We start from the raw sequence: 21,181 nt of genomic DNA on the forward strand, positions 1-21,181 counted from the left end.
ATCAGCAGGCATTATCACAGTGACCTTTCAGGCCTGCTTTGCTTTACGTACTGCAGGAACTTGAACGCAGCTGTCACATCTCAAAATATTCCGGCTTGGCATGATGCCCTTTTTCAAGGCACGGCAATTGTTTATGGACAAATTCATTTAAGTCAAAAAAGTAATCAGTCAAATTGGAAACACTTTCCATGAGTTTTCCCAAGAAAACAAGGTGAGAAGCCTGCAAATATAATCCATACATTTGTATACAATCAAGACAGCACAAGACATAGGAATCAACAGAACAAGTAAAAAACCATCATCTGCCGATACAACCTCTGGCAAGTTGTTTTAAACCAGAACTTCAACTTTCCTACTTATACAAGGATGTATATATGATGATTATATTCATTTAACTGAAATTTCAAGAGCTACCCATGGAAGAACTTGCCTTGTATTTAGTAAGAATTGCACAGAATTCTTGAACAAAATGTTCAACAGACAATGACAGACAAAGGCTTTTACCTCGGACTTAAATCTTTAGCAGAAGAAGCCAGTACTCTCTTCTCAGGAAGCACACCTGCAAAGAGCAGAGAGTCATGAAAATATTTGCTGGGATGCTTGCGTAAAATAAATAACACTCAGGTATGTTTTGTTTGCGATTTTTTAAATTGAATGTTCAAAGTGTTCTCGAACAATATTTGGCGGCTTTATTTCCACAGGTAGCTAGACTATATATATTTTGTATTACTTTTTATTCAGCACTTCCTCTTGGAGAGCAGTGTTCTAGAACATGGAGGTGCACTTCAGAATTTAAGAGTTCCATACACCACAGTACCTGTGTTGTACTCTGTTTCATCTGTTATTAGCTTCTGTTTTTACACTTTATGATAGTGAAGCACAAAAAGACAAAAAGGTTATCTGAATGACTTTCCTTTAACAGAACTCTTTGTTTATACAATTCAGATGAATAGATTCAAATTGAGATGTCTGATCTAACCTAATACACAAGTAAAATTTCATGTCAGTCAATTACGCAAAGATAGCAGCCTAAATCTTTCTATATAGCACTTTGCTAGGAATTTTCACAGAATTCAGACATTAACTATTTTACTGCATGAAACAATGTGAAACAGCCTTTGTTGGGAAGCAACAGTTGGTCAGTCTTTCAAAATGTCAGTTGTACTAATCTCTGGCAGAATAGAAATTGAACATATTTTGCAAAAACTTGAGGACAGAGATAGATAAAAGCAACTGCAATCCTGCATCAGTTTTAACACAAAAGCTAAATAGAATGATAATGGAGGAAGCTGCAGATTGAACTGCTGGTAAGTGCTGGTTTCAAGCCAAAGGCAAACCTGCAAACCTGAAATGGCTATGCATAAAATAATTAGCACATGAATTCTCAGTTACTCAGATTATTATCTTCTAATTGCCAGTAAGTTTTCTAGTATGACTAAAAGCTTAAACGTGTAATTGAGTGGCTCCAACACGTGGGAAGTAGATAAAAACAAAAAGAGCCACTCTGGTCTAACCCAATCTGTCAAAATTATTTGATCATCCAGAATTAACCCAAAGCAATTAAAACTCAGTCAAATTACTCCTTCTTTGATCCTTAATTACTCCTAAGTACACAACATCTGCAGCTGCCAAGGAAGCTAAATGTCAGAGCAGTCAGATCACTGCAAAAGAAAACCAATCACCTAATGATAAAAGCCTTCTCAAAGGCTTAGCCTTTCTTGAGGACACCTATATGAACTGCTTGGTCTCCAGGGATAACAGGAATGCATGGTCATGCATACTCTTATTTGCTTTTGCAGGTCTAGAGAAATATATGAACAGCCACAATAAAACAGAAGATTCTGGCAAACCAAGTTATTTATGAATTATTTTGAAAAACTGTAAGATGCTACATGAAAACAGTGATTCACGCTGCAAGAAGAAGACAGTGATTCAGGTGATCAGTGAACCAATGAAGCAAAGTGCTCTATTAGTCATGGTGATCACAAATAAGGAAAAGCTGTGGGTGAAGCCAAAGGCTGATGGCAGGCATGAAATGAAGAGTTTAATGTGACCAGATGAACAGCAGAATTACAACCCTGCACATCACAGGGGACATAGCTTTGCACAATCCTATGGGACAGCAAAGCTAGTGATAAAGGTTCTCACACCATCTTCACAGCCACATTGGAAAGAGCTGGGTTTGGTCGGTGGATTGCATCACAGTCAGAAAGTGAGTAGAACTGCCAGTCACAAAAGGTGTGATTAGCATACCAGGTCCAGCTGGAGGCTAGTTACTGTTAGGGAATGCTGATATTGTTTCACAGTCACTAGCAACCTACGGGGCACACACTCTCCCAGTCAGAGCAATACCAAATGACGCAAAGAGGCAAAACATGGAAGCTTAAGGTTATTAAGGGATGCAGAGAGTCTGGAGAAATGGGCTGACAAGAACTTCATGAAGCTCAGAAGGAAATGCAAAATTCTGCACTTCGAAAGAAAGAAAAAAAAAAAAAAAGATCCAGCAAAACAAGTGGAAGACCTGTCTGGATAGAAAAGACTTGGGCAGAAAATCTTCCTGGCATTTCAGAGACAAGCTGACCTTGCTTGTCCATCTCATACCTCCCTTATCTACTCTATTCTACTGCAGTCTTCTAATACTTTCAAACACAGAATTCACAATACTTGGGTAGGATTTTGTCTTTTGAAATTTCCACAGATCACTACAGCCTGACTACTGGATTCAAATGCAAAGAGAGGGAAGTGTGGATAAATACTGCTCATTCAATGATATCACATAAGTCTGATATTCACTCCCAACTTTCCTCCAGGTGAGAACTTACCATTAAGCTGTTTCTTGTCTTCAGATACAGCAGAAGAAATCTCTGCAAGCATTAATAAAAAACAAGCACAATATTAAGAAGCTACAGTACTTCCCCACATCATGCTAAATTGCCAAAGCAAGAGTCTCCAAGTAGACCTTACAAAAGTCTTAACGGAACAACCAGGATGCTTCAGACATCAAAAAGTAACAAATAAATGCAGCACTGATTACCATTCCAAAAGAGTAAGTCTAATTAAAAAATTGGTACATTACAAGCACCAAAAGTTGCACAGCTCTAAAGGACAGGAAATGCAGGAACTCTGACACTTCAAAAAAACCATCACAGATTATCTTGTGCAATTATAAACTTCATAGCTGAGAAGTTCACTGAATCTGTTAAGAATTCCAACGATATCTGTCTCACAACATCACATAGCAGACTGCAAATCTGACCAACCCAATCCTTAGAAATGTGAACCCAATCCTTGGCAGGAACATAGGAAAAAGGAAATTTTTCTATAAGCTTCCTCTGCCAAATGATTTTATTTTCAAGTTATTATCTGAGTTTTTCATTTATTCTACAGTATGCTACAACTATTCCAAACCAACCGACTCTAGCAGAAAATAAAAAAAGGGAAGACCAGGTGCATTACACAACATCAATTCATTTATAAGGTGCTCAACTTGATGGGAAAGGCACTGCACCTCTCAGCCACATGTCCTTCCGTTCACAGTAAATCTGTGGGAAAACTAGACCTCAGGACATAGCTGGGGCCCCTTTCTGCCCTTCCCTACATTGCACATCTCAGAATGTCCTTATATGAAAGGCCCAATTTACATGCTCTCACAGGAGCCAAGTTTGGGAAGTAGGAGAAACAAATCTGTTCTTCCTGATCCCTTTTAGGAAAACCAAAATGGGAATGTTTCTTCCCTGTTCTTCCATATCCTTCCCAGTGCTCTCCATAACACCAGCCAGTGTTAGAGAAAAAATGCAAGAGAGAAGTTAAGAAAGGCTCATAGAGCAAAACACCAACCATATGGTATTCCAAAATTACTTGAGAGCTCTTCAAGAACAACCTTCATCAGAGGCTTTCATGTTGTGCCATTTTAATGTAAAAAGAAAATACTCCACACATTTTTAGCTGAGATAAAAAGAAAATACTCCATAAATATTTGGCTGAGGTAACATTTGTCTGCATATTCTGCTACACACCACTTCATGGTTTCTGCCAGGATGAGCAAGTTGTTCACAAAAACTTCTTTCTAATGAAAGGTAATTTTTTGTATTTAGAAGCCTACTCTCATTTCACTACATTTTAATACATTGCACAGAAATCAGCACTGCAATTTTAAGGATGATGAGAGATAGATCAAAGGCACAGCGCTACCTCTCTTCCTTGCATGACATCACAGCTCTCAGTCTAATCTTGCTGAATTAACAATAATACAACATGCATTCTGACTCCCCAGTAACCACTAAAGTAACATTGGGATTATGTTACCACATACTAACAAGGGTCTCTGGAAACATCAGCAGTACTAAAATATTTCAGACTGTGCCAATGTTTACAGCTGAGCACCCTGAAGGGACAACAAGCAGTTTCATGCTCTACAGGTCTGCTGAGGGAGATTCTGAAATAATCTCTTATATGCCTGGGTATGGCACTGGACTTCTCAGCAAGTACAAACACTACATGTTTCAGTGCAAAGATCCACTGTAACACTACAGAAGGGACACTTCAGAATTTCCTCTTAATCACTACAAAGCATGAAGCAGCATTCTCAAAATACAAACTGACAAAACATTAACTATTACCAAGATTTTCAAAAGACTCGTCTTCCTCAAAAATCCTCAGCCTAGAGTGTGCAAGGACAAACCTCAGCTTCCTTAAGCAGTTCAGTAGCAAACCATTGTACATCTCCCAAGAAAACACCACACCACAGGAAAAAACCCTAAGGTAAACAATCACAAATCTTCCAGCAATGCCCTAACAAACCTACATCTGCCTTCCTTGATCTGCACTGAGATTGCACCAAACAGCAAATACCAACGTTTGTCCTACTGCTGAACACTCATTCTCTGTCACAAAAAGAAAGCAATGTAACCCATAATTTGAAGTCTTGTCTTCCCTCTATACTTATGGGTCCCATTTAATCCTCTATTCAAAAACATGCACCTTAACTAGTAATTTATTCTTCTATTCTGAAATGCAAACTTTGCAGAATATGATCTTCTCAAAAGATAAATGACTAGAATTATTGCTGGCTAATAGTGAACTAAGTAAATCACTTTTTGATAATTCAAAGGAGGAGGATATATAACCTCACAGGAATCACAGTAATCCCTGAGAATCTTACAATGAAGGATTTCAGCAAGTCCAGTGCTGGAGTATTCCAGAGAAGGGCCAGAAAGCTGGTGAACAGTCTGGAGGGTAAATCCTGTGAGGAGTGGCTGAAAGAGCTGGGGTTGTTTAGGCTGGAGAAGAGGAAGCTGAGGGGGGACTTCACTGCACTCTACAACTCCCTGAAAGAAGGGTGTAGCCAGGTGGGGGTCGACCTCCTGGATGTGCATGGGGAGGTTCTGGTTGGAGATCAGAAGAACTTCCCTGAAAAGGCTGTCAAGTATTGTATCAGGCTGCCCAGGGAGGTGGGGGAGTCACCATCCCTGGAAGTGTTCAAGAAAAAACTGGACACAGCACTCAGCCATGGCCTAGTTGACAAGGTGGTGACTGTTCAAAATGGACTCAATCTTGGAGGTCTTCTCCAACCTAAATCTGGAGTCAGATAGTCTACAGACTCTGTAGTTCTGTTACCAGTTTGATTCTTTATCAACAAAATTAAGTTTTTTCAAGTCTGAAATGGGTAAAAGCAACACAGGCAACAGAACTGGTTTTATATAGATGACAACCTTTATCCTCAAATTTTACTACAGCAAAACAGACAGTCCTATTAACAAACAAAGGAGAAAAAGGGAACAGCAGAAAATGGACTGCCAGAGCCAGCAGGGGGGAAGATGTGTTTATGTTTTACTGACTGGCTATGACAAGAATTCTTTCCAGAGAAAAGTTAGATTAATAAAATCAACAAAATGCATGTTTACTTTTAAATTTCTAACTCAGTTGACAAAGTAGCAGTAATGTTTCTGTAACGCCTCAACTCAGTGAGGCAGCAATGCTGCTGAGGTTTCTCCATACTTTGCAGCATTTACCTTAAAAGTTCCACACTGGAATTAGCTACGTAGCATCATGGAGATGTAAAATACTATTCCACTTCACACAAAGACCAAACTCAACCTAACTGTTAAGATTATGTTATCTAAGCATTAAGCAAGCATGCAGTGCACTTCTTCAGGAGCTGAAGAGCAACAAGATAGCTGAAATCATGAACTAAAGAGAAAATTGGAGAAAAATAGTTGTAATCATTAATCCTTTCATGTTCTCACTGCAGTTTTGCTAATTGTCAATACTAAGTAACAGCGTCTGCTTCCCGGGTATAGAAAATTTTGGCTGTGGCCTACAAACCAAAAAGCAGACTGAAGATTGAAGTTTCTGGAAGCCATCACCTGCATTCCAAGACTATACTACATTTCTTGCTCTCCTGGATCAGAGGAGTCTGTTGTATCAGCAAAATTTTCTCAAGGTAAACTCAAACTAAAGGACCCAATAAAGTGTCCTGGAAAGAAAAACTGCCCATGAAGTGTATTCAAATAACTCAACACATATGCAACTTGCCAGAGGAATGGAAGGCACTGAAATCACTAGATTGAAAATACTGACTTTTATTTCAATATGACAGCTGCCTATGACAGTTTGCATCTGGGATCAGAAGAAAAAAGAGGGATGGCAGGACAGTAAAAGGTCTTTTCTATATACACAAACATATAACACATATGCACAGCTGTTTTCTAATGACTAAAAACAAAAGAAGAAACATAGCAGTACATTACTAAAAATCTTCAACTATACAACAATTTCATCTTCAGGTATGTAAAAAATTAATATATGCAAAAGCCTCCAACTCTACGCAAGAATAGAGATTCTCCTCATAAATATGAGGTGATTTAGGATTTCTCATAATTTCCAGATAATTTTGGAATAAAGTATAACAGACAATATTTCATTCTTAAAACAACTCACCTTTCAGAGCAGCAATGGGCTTGACAGCCATCCTCCCAACAAGACATTCTTTCAGCATTGATTCGTAATTGACCCAACGATGAACCTATATTAACAAAATTTTTTTCATAAAATTTTGAATTCTTACTATGTTTTCTATGCACTGAAATAGAAAAAGTTCATTTCTGCACATTGACTAATATAATTCATTTAGCAGATTATTTTTTAAACACATTAGAAGTCACTGTTACATCAGTCAGTACTTATTTTTACTTCTATTACAGATATCACGGCATTAAGAGAAACAATAGGATTATGAAAAAAGTAAAAATAGTTTCATTTACTCATTTATGCTTTGCAATATCTAAACATCATAACCTTGAGCTACAGAATATATTTCAGAACAGCATTTTTATGATGCATGCTACACAATTAACAGAACAAAGACCTTATCATTACCACAATGTTTATTAGTCTTGTTTAGATAAGTAAAGGGAAAAGGGATGAAAGAAACAAACATAAAGAATAATAGTTAAGACAAACAAACACCTCCTACCAAGCTGGTATATTTCTGTTTGCTTCTGTCTTACTATCACTGAATCATTTGGAAGTTCCCTATTTAAGAAAGTAAAATAAAGTGAAGAAAAAGCAGTAGCTTTACAGACCAGAACTGGAGAACTTGTAGAGGAAATGGATGGCAGAAAAGCGAATTCTGATAGGGCATCCAGGATAACATCACAAGAAGAGAAAAGGAAACAAAGTGTTGCATGACAAATTTGAATGGTATCTAGATTTAAAAAGAAAAACTTTCAACTGGACTAGCTAAGAAGATGAGATAAAGAATTGCATCAACAAGTTGTAGTTTCCTCATATACAGGTAACAGAAAGAAATGAAGGATTATGAATGAGAGTTAATTTTTCCAGAAATTTGCGGAATGCTAGCAATCTACCAACCTCTTAAAAAAGAAAACATCTGACAGATACAGAATGCTAAAGCAGAGGAGAAAACAAACACCTCCAGTAACAGAAAAGTCGTAAGCCAGAAACAATAGCAGTGAAAAACATATCTTCAGGATCTAAACCTGCTTCCATTCCCATGACAAAAAATTAAAAAGTTGCAAGCATATATCTGAACTTAACCACAGGGGCTATTCCAAATACTCCTGATGTCAAGACTTCTATTTTCAAGGACATTATATAATGACCCAGCAACATAATTCCAAGCCCCAACTTGGTACTGGATACTTGATACTACAGATTTCTTGAAATCAAAGAATCATGCCAAAATGAACATTTCATTTGTGAAAGGATTAACCAAGGATAAACTCAACAAAGCTAAAACATTATCTATCTTTATTTACAATGTTAAAAATATTTGCAAATGAAGGCAGAACATACTCTGACGCATGACATGTAAAGAGGTAACATATTTCCTTTCCGAAACAAAGGAGATTTCTTTTCTGCTCTTTCACAGTTTCTCAGATAAACCTGGTGAGTAATGGAGACTCACAGAATGTCTGTTTCTTTCTAAAAAATACCAGCTCAGTGAATCACATTTTACAAGACAAACTTTGCAATTCCTTACAGAAAGCACATCCATGCTGCAGAACCTTTATTTTCTGAGCATTTTTAAAGCATTTAAGGAAATAGTAAACAAATAAGAGACCAACTGTCATCTTGTGAGTTGTTCACCAGTTAAGGTTAATAGAAGCTCCAGCATTTTTTCTGATAATGCAGCTGCCAAGTAAATAGACAAAGAATTCTACAAGCTTTTTTCAAAAAGTGAAAACTCTTAGAAAAATAGGTCTCTCCAACAACAGTAGTCATTGCAGCAATTTATTAAGAAGGTGGTATCTCAAATTCTTGCTAGCTTTATTGCTATTTCTGCTAAAAAAAACAAGTCTAATTGAAGTATAATTCTAACAACATAAAGTGACATTTTCATTACTGTCTTTTGATACAAAGTTTAAACTACCTGTCTCTTCCAGCACATGTAAGTGTCATTCTGAGCAGTGACCTGCTGCCTTTCTTTAGGACTGAAAAAGTTCAAATCCCCATTTCCACTGAAATGCCTTAAAAATAATCGCAAAACATGCATTTTTCAAGTATGGTGAACAGGTGTCATTTGCTGCCAGTTGCTCTCACCTGATCAAAGAGATCTGTGCCATCAGTTCCTGCTGCTTTCATTAGTTCATCCTCACCACCCGGATGGTATTCCATGTATGGTGTGACATTATATACAAATCCTGAAGAAAACAGAACATAAAAGCATATGAGCAACGTTTCTACAACCACTCCTGTCTCCAAAAATAATGGAAAGGTTAGCACAAACTGAAGAGTGTACTAGCAAACAGTAGGCATAATCACAAAAACAGAAACATAAGTGACACAATTGTATAGAGCACAAGAGGTTATCTTATTCCATGGAGATGCCAATCCTACAGTGCCACACCACTTGCCTTGGGTAAAGACTTCAACCCAGAAATTGAATATGATGTATCCTGTCTAGAGGGTAAAAGTATCACAGGCAGGTTTAAAAAGAGACAAAATTGAACCAGCTAGTGTACAAAATGGTTTTCAGTTTCGCTTCAAATTAAGTTATCCCTGAAGTGTTGTCATAGTTGGGTATCACCCATCACCATCATGGAATGAAATGCCTACAGGAATGAACTGTCTCACACAAGCAAATACTGTCACCATCAGCAACAAAATTTCCATTCTTCAGATTCAGCAACATATGAAACTTAACACAGCTTGCGCTCATTAAAGGCTTACAATTCTGGTGGTATCTGCCCCAGTAAAAGGGCTCAACATTGTTTCTACACTTCCAGCAACATAAAACAACATTTCTTCACAGGTCTGAAATCATGAAGTCTAATTATTGTTGCTAGGCAACTGGGCTATTGGAGCCTGAAGAATGTAGCTATTAAAAAAAAAAATTACTACAAACATATTGCTGTTAACATGATTATTGCATCCCTACCTGCCTGAATATTTGAAGATATTTAACATTATCAAAACAGGAAGCTACCAAAAACAGAACTGTGCCAGCACTTGCAGAAAAAGCTTTGAAGACATCGGGAAGTGTACATTAACTACTTCAAAAGGACAGAAAGGCATTCAGCACTGAGCCTGGGACAGACATACTTGGAGCAATCCTAGCTGGCAAGAACAACCACCCCAGCCAACAACAAAGATCCAGTCAATAACAAAGGAAGGATCCTTGCACACTTTACCGTCTTGCTGTTCTGATGGCTGTATTCACTGTGCCATCTTGTGTGCAGCAGCGATTACTGCACACAATAAATTATAAGATTCTGCATAGCCATGGCCTCCTGAATATTACTCAAATTTACCATCAAACTTTCTAGAGCAAAAGGAGTATCATTTATACACCCACCCTTCGTGTGTTTTTTAACTCCGGTGAACCCCCCTTTACGTACAAATTTGTGCCCTATATGACAGCTTTCTCTGACCACACTGGGGTTTTGAACCAAGTTAGTTCCTCTTCTTTCACTTCACATTGCTCCCATGTGTTTCTGCTCTTTCTTTTAGAGACACAGTCTAACTACCAATGCAGAGACCTAATTTAGCTTTTCCATAATTATATTCTTTTACTACCTGTCCACATACGAGGGCTACCGTGATTTTAAGTTATGATGTTTTTTTCACTAGTCATCTGAGAACACAGAAAAGGCAGACCTGGAAAAATTTAAGGAAAGATACAGAGGCAACTTGACGGAGTTCTTGTAAAAACCAGCCTCAGAGAAGCAGTAAAGGTAAGATGAGATTAAAAAGAAAACAGAGGCATTTTTAGGCAATAATTCTGTCTGCAGTAGATGTTCCTTTTTCAGAGTGAAAAATGAACAGATGAACATAGCAAACAAGATTTCTTTAGCTCTCCTCCCACTGTAGTTTTACTAGCACATGCCACTGCAGCACTATTATTTTACTCAAAGGCCAGTATTGAATAACATTTTACCTTTAATTCCACTCTTATCCCCTTTAACACTCAACAATAATACAATCACCCTCACACAGAAATTCTTAACTTTCATTCACTGAAGTTCAGACATGACACTTTATTAAATATCAATGCTGTTCCTTACCAGATCAATGTTATCACTAACAGATTAAGATCAGAGTAGCTAATGGGACATTTCTGTAGAAAGACTGGTTCTATCTTCACAGAAATTTGTGTTACCTCCTAATAAATTTACCGTGATACTAGTGTATTTTATCCTCTAAATGACTAAACTGCAGGGCAAATGTTTTGCTTCTTTCTGTAGGACAATTAGGAACTTCATTTGCAACTTTGAAAATACTCTTGTAGCCACAGCTACAGCTCCAGACCACCTTCACACACTGCTAAATGTATAACATATGATTCAACTTCTGAGCTACAATTTCTTTAAAATAATAACAGAAGTAGAATTGCATAGTTACCACAGGTATTTGTCATTGTAGTCAGAGATTACAGTTGCTCTGTTTGGCAACTGTCATTTGAACTACTAAGTTAAATGAAGTAGTATGTGTGCTTTCACAATTATTTCCTAAAGACCATTCTCCAGGTTTAAGTAGTATTTTTAATATTTATATGGTTTTGGATGCTCTAAAGCAAACCTTAAAATAGACAACTGCTCAAAATAATAAACTGTCCAAAACTGATGAGTGTACATGTCAGCATTTTCAAAGCCAATTTTCTTGCTAAGTCCTTTTTATTTGATACATTACCTGAAATCTTATGTTTTAATATTTTCATAGGCAGCTATAAAATAAAATATGCCAATTTGGAAGATTTATTTTGAAAGGCTTGAAAGCAAAGAAAATACTTGTAACGCAAAATCTCTTACTTGAAATTATGCCAAAATATGTCAAGATTACACCTGGCCTAAACACAGGAGGTGCATAGTTTCTCTTGGAGGGTGGCTTTTGTTCTTGTTTTTTGAGTTTTGTTGCTTCTTCTTTAAGTGCAGAAAAGAGAAGCCAGGTAAAAAAGCAGAAGAAACGTCACAACAACCAACCTCTTATACATATCCAGCAGTCCTCCTTTTTGTTGTGTTTAGAGAGCTCATCTTCAGTAACTTCAATCAGCCTCCCCTTCAAACCAGTCAAGTCCTTCCCACTTTTAGTTAGCCGAATCCAATCCATAAGACTCCTTCCCGGTTTTAAAGGTACCTGAAAAAATAACAAATATACAAACAACTTCAACCTCTAAAGGAAGAAAAAGCCATTCTAAGAATACACTTTTTTAAGCTCCATAGGAGGGCTCAGACAAAAACAAAAGAGAAATAACCCAACTCATATTATTCACTGATATTTGGGAGCCCTACTCAGTAGAAAGGGTGCTTAAGGGAATGTTTTGGGTAGTGACACAGAAATTACTGAACAGCAACAAACATTTGGAAGATGACTCTTCCCAAAGCAAACTGAAGACACCAAGTCTGCCTGTGGTGGCAAACCATTTGAGATACAGTCTGGAAAACAACGAACAATAAAGAAAGGAAATTTAAAAATCATGGTCAGGTAAGACAAGTTTCGCCTTCACAGCATTCATTAAGACTTTTCACAAGCCCTACAGCAACCGGAAGGAAGCCTGACCCAGAGAAAGCTGGGACAGAAGTTCTAGTAGCTTTCCAGAGAAGTATTGCCATGGCCTGCCTGTCCTGAAAGGCAGAACAAGACCTTCTATCTAACATTTTCCTTTTCAACAGCACCTGGTGAGTAATGGAGACCCACAGAATGTCTGTTTCTAAAAAACACCAACTCAGTGAATGACATTTTACAACATCACGTTTGCAATTCCTTGCAGAAAACACACCCATGCCTCAGAACCTTTATTTTCTGAGCATTTTCAAAGCATTCAAAGGAATAGTAAACAAGTAAGACCATAGTCTGGGAACCCTTTTGATCCAAGCTTTAGCAACAGGAAACAGGGTTAAAGAACTGTGCTCTTACAAAGCCACAGGAAAAACAGAAGCAAAAAAAACTAAAGCGTACATAAACTAACATTTCTTAATGCTACTTTAGTCCAAGTCTGCTTTCCAAGCAAGGTCTCTAGACAACAAGTATTCTCAAAACCCCTCCAAAGATAAAGATCCAACACATAAAGCATGAGCTGCAGGCAGTAATTCCAAGGTGAAAGCCTCCATCTCTGCACAGGAGGAACAGCCGGGGCAGGAAGCGCCGGAAGCGTTATCACCGCCGCCCCGAACGAGAAGCACCAAATGCTTTCCAGCGGCGCAGCCGAGCCGGCCCCTCGCCCGAGACCCTGCCGCGGCTGCAGGGGGGCGGCCGGCGGCAGTCCTGCCCCGGCTGCAGCCGGGAACCGACCGGGATCCCCCGCAGCTCGGCCGGCGGGGCAGGGCCAGGCCAGGCAGCCGCCGGCGCAGCGGGAAAAACGCGGGCGCCTTTCACCCCCCACACAAGCGACCACCAGCGGCAGGGCCGCCTGTACCTTGCTGCGGCCACCCGCTGCCGCTCGCTGCTGGGAGCCGGACGCGGGGAAGGCCGACGCCGTCACGTTCAGCATCGTGCCGGGCCAGGCCGCAGCCGGGCCCGCCGGGCGGAGCGCTGGGACACAGCGCGCAGGCTCCGCCGCGGCGGGCGGGGCCGCGGCCCGGCCGGGAGCGGGGCAGGCGGCTTCGGCTCCGGCTTCGGCTCGGGGGCGGTGCGGGGAAGAGCGCCCGAGTCCAGACATCCCTGTGGGCAGGGAGCAGCGCGTACCCCGCCCGCCGCTTTGTCTCCCCCGGGGGCGAGGGGGGTGCCTGCCCCTGCACTAAGATCGGTTTTCCGTCCAAGTGTCCCCGCGCCAGGTGCTTAGGCTGGAAGGCTGCGGCAGACACAGCCGGTGCACCCCACGCCCCGAAGGCTCTGAAGTGTGGGAAGGCTCTGGGTGAGCTGCGATCCTGCTGCGGGGCCCTGGGAGCACGGGACAAGGCTCCCTGGCTGGTGCTGGCACGCTGAGCCAGCGCGGCTTGCAGCACACACAGGGCAGGGGCAGGTCCAGTACACGGGAACTACCTGACAGAGGCACTGCCTTTAAATTAAAGCTTTGGTTCGTTTTGTTGTTCTTTTACGGGCTTTGGCCTTCACGATGATTGATGCCCAACTTTGTTTCAATTATTAAAACCAAGCTCACTACTATGACAACTCAGACTTTTTTCTCGTTTCTTGATGTCGACTTTACAAACAAATGCAGTATGAAACTACCACTTTTATGTATAACAACACAGCACATATACATGAGAACACGAGTGATGTGAGGCAAATTCTTCTACACAACAAGAACTAGATGAGAATTTGGACTCTTTTCTCCATTTCAAAAACAGCTATATTGTTTTTCTTCTCCATGTTTGAAACGCTGTTGCAGCAGCGGGTACAACACAATTGGAATACTTAATCCAATGATTCCTTGATATGCTTCCATATGGAGCCTACTAAATCACAATAACAAGCTTTCCTTGTGTCCTCAGACTTTGAGAAAGTCACAACCATAGAGCCCTTCAGTAAGGCATCTGTTGTTCAACAAAATTGGTGTTCAACTTATGATCTACAAACTATAGGACTTCAGATAGAAAAATTCTAATCAAAACCTTCCCCACTTAAACCAGGACAGGAAACAAACCAAAGGAAAAAGGATAAAATTACAAGACGTCTCAGTTTTATTAAGAATAACTTACATAGAAATAAATTATCTTTAAAAATACTATAATACATATTTATATTCAGTTTAAATTAAGTCTTAGAAGTAGCATTAGTCTTCCCTGCAGTCAGCAACCTGATTCTGTTCTTGAATCTTGTTCCAGTTGATCTTCATCGTCTTCACTTTCCGAATCTTCATAAAAGGAAATTGTAGCCTGAACTGGGAAGTTTTTCAGAAGTGCTTCAGCTTCCTGATACAAGTAATCATAGCACCTTGATTTGGGCCAAAATAGTCTGAAACAAGTGTAGCACAATAGATTTGCTTATTTTCATTACGTATTTTACATATGCAAAAAACAGTGAAATTCTACTAAAACAAGCATCCAACAGAGCTTTTCCTTACATGCTCAATTGCTAAGTTGCTTTCTACATTCAATTAAGAAAAAAAATTCTCGGAATTCTTATTTTCGTCTAAAGAGACAAAGATGATTTAGAGTGCTAGTTTTGCAGCAAAACTACGAAAGCCCAGGACTCTGCATCTGGAACTTCCTACTCCAGTAACTCATTAACAGTATTCCCTGGGGATCTGATCCAAGTAGTACTGCCCCTACTGGGCAGTATTCCTAAGGAATATAATGGGCATCAAGCAGGATCAAAAATACATTTGAATCAAATTAGTAGTTTTCTTACTGGAGGTCCCCAGCCTAGCTGGTTGCTGATACTTGTTTCACACCGTTGTAAAATTCAAAGGAATGCTAACAGTCTAGGCGTTATCAGACCTTGATATTTCATCTGTCTTTCCAAGAACAGTCAACAGAGTGGAGTCTATTGAAGAAGTCAACAGTGTTAAGGAAGATGTCCCACAGATGTAGATTTTAAAGCAGTCTGTGTTGTATCCAGAAATAACAAAATATGTTGATGAGATCACAGCTAGCATGGGCTATCAGCTAATGACAATATCTTGCAATTAATATACTCCAAGTTCCTGCTCCTTTTCAACTACTGTCCTCTTTTGCTTGCAGTTTGGAAATAGCTAGAAGGAACTGACCATGGAATCCCAAGAGCCAAGAGACTAGTACCTACAACATAACGAAATGCTGGCTACAGACTGTTTAAAATAGAAATGCTTTAAGAAACAGAAGTAGACGGCTTTCTAGCAATTACAAGAAATACTTTTTAAGCTACTGTGTAACAGAACACTGCTTCCTTGGCAGCACAAAGTCACTGTTACCTTTGTAACAGGTCTCCATTCCCAATGCTCCCTGCAACAGCATTCACTCAAACCTAAGCATTGGAGCAGTGACAGTGAAGTCTGCCTGTACAGTTGTTTAGTTAATGCATCACTGTTTGAAGGATGAAAGCCTAGATTTGAAAGAAAGCCACTTCTTGTCTGGAAAAACTACCTGTTCAATTATTTTAAGCATCTTACAACACCTAGCAGCATTTCTGAATACAGACTTTCCTACAGATTCAACTGTTATTTTCTTTATTTCCTTTTCAGAACTGACAGTGCAGATACTATCATTGCCTTTATCTTTAAAGCAGCAAGTATTTTCCTTGGCAATGGTGGCTCAGCCAGTGCATACCTTCTCTTCCAGCCACTCTCTCCCACGCCTCCACCTGCTTCTTTGCTGTGGGAGGGCGCTGGATGTTTGCGCAGCAACACAGCCTAGGAACTACACCCCCGTGCCTTTTTTGATAGTGGGTACGGGAATGAGTAACAGGGTTCTTCAGCCAACTCCACTAACACCAAAAAACCCTCACATAACTGTTTAATAGGGCTTAAGTCTCACACCGCAGAAGCACATCAACAGCTCAAATATATTAAATACGCGAGTCCTGGCAATCATTTGCCCAAGGATCTGTCAGTTAAAAAGGACATAGAAGACCAATTCATTCCCAAGGCACTTTAATATCTACATAAATATATGCGTGGAAGCAAAAGGGGCGGGAGACCTAATGCTAAGCCACTACACTGGCGAGCGAGGGACTCTCTCCTGGCCGCACAACGCCACGGGCCCCTGGTGCCCCGAGGTCCCCCGCGGGAACCGGCGGCGGCCGGGGACTGCCGCTTACCTGACGGGGTGCGTGTACTGCGCCAGCTTTCGGGAGGCTTCCGCCATCCCGCCGGGGCTGTGAGGCTGCGGAGGAGAGAGCAGAGGTCAGCCCGCCGGCACGGCACAGGGCCCTCCCCGAGCATCCCCGCCCCGCCGGGACTCCCCCGCCGAGTGCCGGCGATGCCGGCGGCAGATGCTCCGCCACGCCGCTCCCCACTCACCGCGGCGGGGCCGGGGCTCCTCCGGGCCGCCTCAGCCGGCGCGGGCACCCACGGTCTCCAGAAGGGCGCAGGGCTGCGGGGCGAGGGCAGAGCCGTCAGCGCAGGACCGGGCCGCCCCCCGCACCGGGAGGAGGAGAGGGGCGAGTAGCCCTGCGGGGGCAGCGTCGCCGAGAGCGGGCAGGGGCAGCCGCCCTCCATCCTCCGCCGGTCCGCGGCCGCTCGCTTATCGCTGCTGCCCGCGGGCCCGGAGGCTTTTATAGCCGGCGGCGGGCGCTGCGCGGCGCGGAGCCCCCACCTCCCCCGGCTCATCTGCCAGCGCCATGCACAAAAAGGCTCCTCGCGAAGGCGCCGCCGTGTAAACACGGGGCGCGGGCGCGTGCATGCCCCAAATGGCCCGGGGAGGGGAAGCGGGCGTGGGGGGGATTTGGCGAGTCGGTGTTAATCGCATTCGAGCAGACACATGGCAGCTGCCGGGGGGCGAGCGGGGACAGCCCTGTGGGAACGGAGCGGGGGGCGGCGGCACCGGGGATGTGCCCGGCCGCTCCGCGATCCGGCGGCGGGGTCCGGCCGCCGCGACCGCGGCCTTTTGTTGTTCCAGCCGTGTTTGTTTATGCCCCGGAGCGGCGAGTCACTGCGTGTGGGCACCGCGACCCGCCCGCGGATGGCAGCTCCCCGCGGGAGCAGGCACGGACAAAGGGACCCCGTCCCGGGGTGGCGGAGGACATGACGCCCTTTGCAGCGGTCCTTATTCAACAACGCGCCAGCCCCAGTGCGCTCCCTGACGTGTTCCCCCTCAGGCAACGGTGGTGGCTCTTTTTATATATTTACATCTATATATGCACAGGCAACCCCCCCCTCCTTTTTTAATAGGGTATTTTTACCGAGGCTGCCTTAATTATTTTTGACTGTGGTCCCAATACTTCGTTCCGCTTCTGGCACTGGATGCTGTCACTACACGTGCAAGGTTTTACGAGGAGCTCCTGCCGTTTCATGTTCCCCGGTACCGAGGGAGTTAACTTTTTTTTTCTGTTTTTATTTATTATTCTTGTTTCCCCTTTTCTTTCTGAGGTTGCAGTCAGTGATGCAAGTGAGAGGGGCAGACACAAGTTACATAAGAGCTGGTAAACAGTAATAATACCAGCCTTAAGGACCAGGAAGGTTGGTGGGATGGAGCTGCCCTACATGTTGAAGGAGGGCTTAAACCCCAGGTAATTTATTGTCCCGTTAAAGACCCACATTACTGAGGCACTTCTTGGAATAATATTTTGACTTCTTGAGTTTGAGGCATAAGGAGTGTGTCTACCTTAGCATTGCCCAAGAGTAACTGCAAGTAGCTGCTGCTCTAAAAAGAGTAGCTACTTGTGCCTCCTCCACATCTTCAGCACAATCCATTTCACTAAACAGTACCAGCAGAACCAGTTGTAAAAAATGTTACACATTAGAAGCTATGTGGGAAATGTAATCAGGTTAATCTTTCACATCCTGAAGTCAAAACCAGATGTAGACTGACTTGCCTTTCTGAAGGAAAGCAACCACTTGTGTTGAACAAGAAATAGTTGGAAGAGTGCACACATTCAAGCTTGTGTGTGCTGTGATTCATTCCAACTTTACCGGTGGACATACTCTGTCATTTTGGAGGTTTGTGCCATTTGGCCACTTGGAAAAATTGATAATTATGACTTTAAGAGTTAATGAAGGAAAATGTATTTTCCAGTGAAAAGTCCAGTTTAGTAGGACGTAATGTTTGTAGCTCTTTGTGTTTTTCCCTGCCTCATTTTCACTCTGGCCTAGAATGAGATTAATTAAAATCAGTGAACAAAAGGCTCAAGCTACAGTACATATTCATCTCACAGCTAAGAAATAGAGAATAGAGCAAAGTATAGTAACTTGTGCAATAAACTAAGTGTGATCATAAGCAAAACTGTTTCTACTTTTCTCTTTTTCTGAATAGCTACTGTGAAGCTCATCAGGTGAGGTAAAGCAAAAAAGAAATATTTAAAAGCTCTCTGGTAGTGGATTCTTCTTTGGCTTTAACGAAGTGAAAGCAGTGATTTTAACATTTCTTCTTTTTAGAAGTTTAAGACAGGCTGTGTAAGGGAAAAAAAGTGGCAAGGCTCATTGTCTAAAGAAGAAAAGCAGAAACATCCTCCATCACATTAGTAGTGACAAAGGGCTAGGAGAACACAACATCAGCTTTATCTGTTTGATAAAGCATAAAAATTAGTTTTAATGTCTACAGTGAAAGCAACAAAAGATGGGGTGTCTTTGACCAATGACTCAATTTTCTCAGAATTCTTTTTAGTACCTGCCTGAAATGAGAAAATGTCCTAGGGAGAAAGTGTGATTTACCCATTAGAGAGCAAATTGGAAGAGAGTTGTTGAAAGGATAAGGAGAAAATAATGACTAACAGCTGTTGTTCCCCTGCATATTTTCACACTGTATGAGTTTTGGCTTTTTAGTTCAGTACTGCAGTCCTATTTGTTGAGAGAAATACAGAAGTCTGTCGTTGCAATAATAACTTGTTATCTCTGACATAATAAAAAAACCCACAAACAAACAAACAAAAACAAACAAACAAAAAAATGGACAACAAAAAAACCCCTTAACATTTTGCTATCTTCCCACTGACCTTGAAATACAGGGTGGAAACTGGTAAATCAGGAACAGAAGATGCTTTGTCATGCAATTTGTGCACTGTGTAGTAACAGTGCATTGCTTCATCATGCTAAAATCTCTTCAGGTAGGAGCTACATACCACTGCTGAACAAATAGTTGGTCTAGTGGGAGTGATGGAATACTCCTTAAACTGGTTCTTTTAATACAGTAGTGGAATACATAGCTCTAAATTCAACATGAAGTCCATTAGAGGCAGTTCCTTCATGTATCCTTCAAGGCATGCATTCTTGACTCATCTGACTACAGCAATATTCCCCATTCTGTGCCTTAGTTCCTGCTTTTTTGTATTTCTACTTTATAAAAAGTAGTCCTGAGTTGAAGGTTGTTCTTGGTTGTACATATATAACCAGACTGCCTCTAGAAAAGGCAGGCTGGGAATCAGGTTCTAATGCACTGTGTTTTATTATATTGCAATGAAAACTGGAAAATTTTGGTTTATGGTTTTATTTACTCTTGTGCAATAATAAAAATACCTGAGCTTTTTGAAAATTTCTCTCAAGTTTATAGATTTAAAAAATTTCCTTATACCACTTTCCAAGCAGATCATAGCTGGTCATTCACAGGGTTCAATCCTGCTTAGCCGTAGGTTGATTTTTATAGGGATTTTTGTACAAAATTGCAATTGAAGAATTTCAAATGCAGTACAAAAATTCTTCTGCAGTGATTCTTGTACTCTGATTTAACAACAGTGGAACTGTGGATTTTGTTTTATCAGAATTATACTATCAAGTAGTATTTTTCCAGAATGAAAATAATTTTTAAAAATTTTGTTTAAATTGATTAAAAATGCTTTTGTGGCTTTCTGCAGTGTGACATCTTGAAATGTAGTCCACTGTTAATAGGATACACAGAAAAACAAACACAGAGATCTGTGCAGATTTCAGTGTGCTACTATAAACAAAAAGGTGTTCACAAATGGCTTAGAGCTAAATTTGACAAGACAGTGCTAATCACACTAGGACATGGGAATATCTGGACAGAGGACAGTCAGCTGGCTTCATATTCACTTCCCTTGAGGCAGAGATACCTCTCACTTATTAGTAAAGCAGGGACACTGCATGAAAATTATTGCATGAGTTGATATAGGGAGAGAATTGGCTTCATCTTGTCAGGAATTTGTTTCAGTGACAAAAGCAAGGTCAAACATATGAAAGTGTTCTGCTTACTGAGACTGAGCTGAGAAAACTGATAAACAGAAAAAATTTGATCTTGATTATTTTATAGCCTAGCTTCATCTTGATGCTTCCACTTTTAGCAACACTTTAGGATCAGGTTTTGAAATTAAGTCTATGCTTGATATTTGCACATAGGTATTGACTGTACATGCATATGTCATTAATTTACAAGTTTGGTCTGTTAGCTCATAAACTGATCTCTTTTTTCCCACTAAAAACAAAGTTCACATAGGAAATTTGTGAACAACTTTGATAGATGTTCATCTGTGTGCAATAACAATTTATTGAAAACTTTGCAGTGGTGTCTTATGAGGCCTTAAGCATTTTTCAGTTGTGATATGACACAAAGGGCATTCTTTCTGCTATAGTTAAAAAATAAAATATCCATTTGCAAAGTAAAAATACCACCACAGGTGTGCTCACCAACCTTTATTCTTACCACTATTTGGATTCGATACAGTATTTTCAATAGACCTAATGTACCTGAAA

At 40.9% G+C, this 21,181-nt stretch overlaps 2 protein-coding genes across 6 annotated transcripts in view; both read right to left on the bottom strand.

The window, feature by feature from the left end:
* LOC121340022 (cytochrome b5 reductase 4) overlaps positions 1 to 13,500 on the bottom strand; it is a 30,633-nt gene extending 17,133 nt beyond the window's left edge. For 2 of the 5 annotated variants that reach the window (XM_041412388.1, XM_041412385.1), the window contains exons 1-6: positions 13,376 to 13,500; positions 11,943 to 12,096; positions 9,064 to 9,164; positions 6,940 to 7,024; positions 2,823 to 2,864; positions 505 to 559 (exon numbers count right to left, since the gene is read on the bottom strand). In XM_041412388.1, the coding sequence (XP_041268322.1) occupies positions 505 to 559; positions 2,823 to 2,864; positions 6,940 to 7,024; positions 9,064 to 9,164; positions 11,943 to 12,096; positions 13,376 to 13,450 (512 nt within the window). In that variant the 5' untranslated portion in view covers positions 13,451 to 13,500. Of the gene's footprint in view, positions 1 to 504; positions 560 to 2,822; positions 2,865 to 6,939; positions 7,025 to 9,063; positions 9,165 to 11,942; positions 12,097 to 12,928; positions 13,225 to 13,375 lie in introns of those variants that run through there. The other 3 variants (XM_041412387.1, XM_041412384.1, XM_041412386.1) reach the window with 3 other exon arrangements.
* Positions 13,501 to 14,690: 1,190 nt separating this feature from the next.
* On the bottom strand, positions 14,691 to 17,149 carry RIPPLY2 (ripply transcriptional repressor 2). The gene is made up of 3 exons (XM_041412416.1): positions 16,841 to 17,149; positions 16,639 to 16,703; positions 14,691 to 14,856 (listed from the first exon to the last, which is right to left on the bottom strand). The coding sequence occupies exons 1-3, from the start codon at positions 17,147 to 17,149 to the stop codon at positions 14,691 to 14,693; spliced, it is 540 nt and encodes a 179-aa protein (XP_041268350.1).
* Positions 17,150 to 21,181: the final 4,032 nt, after the last annotated feature.

Source organism: Onychostruthus taczanowskii, unplaced genomic scaffold (genome assembly GCF_017590055.1).
Source record: "Onychostruthus taczanowskii isolate IOZ18803 unplaced genomic scaffold, ASM1759005v1 scaffold39, whole genome shotgun sequence".
NCBI lineage: Eukaryota > Metazoa > Chordata > Aves > Passeriformes > Passeridae > Onychostruthus > Onychostruthus taczanowskii.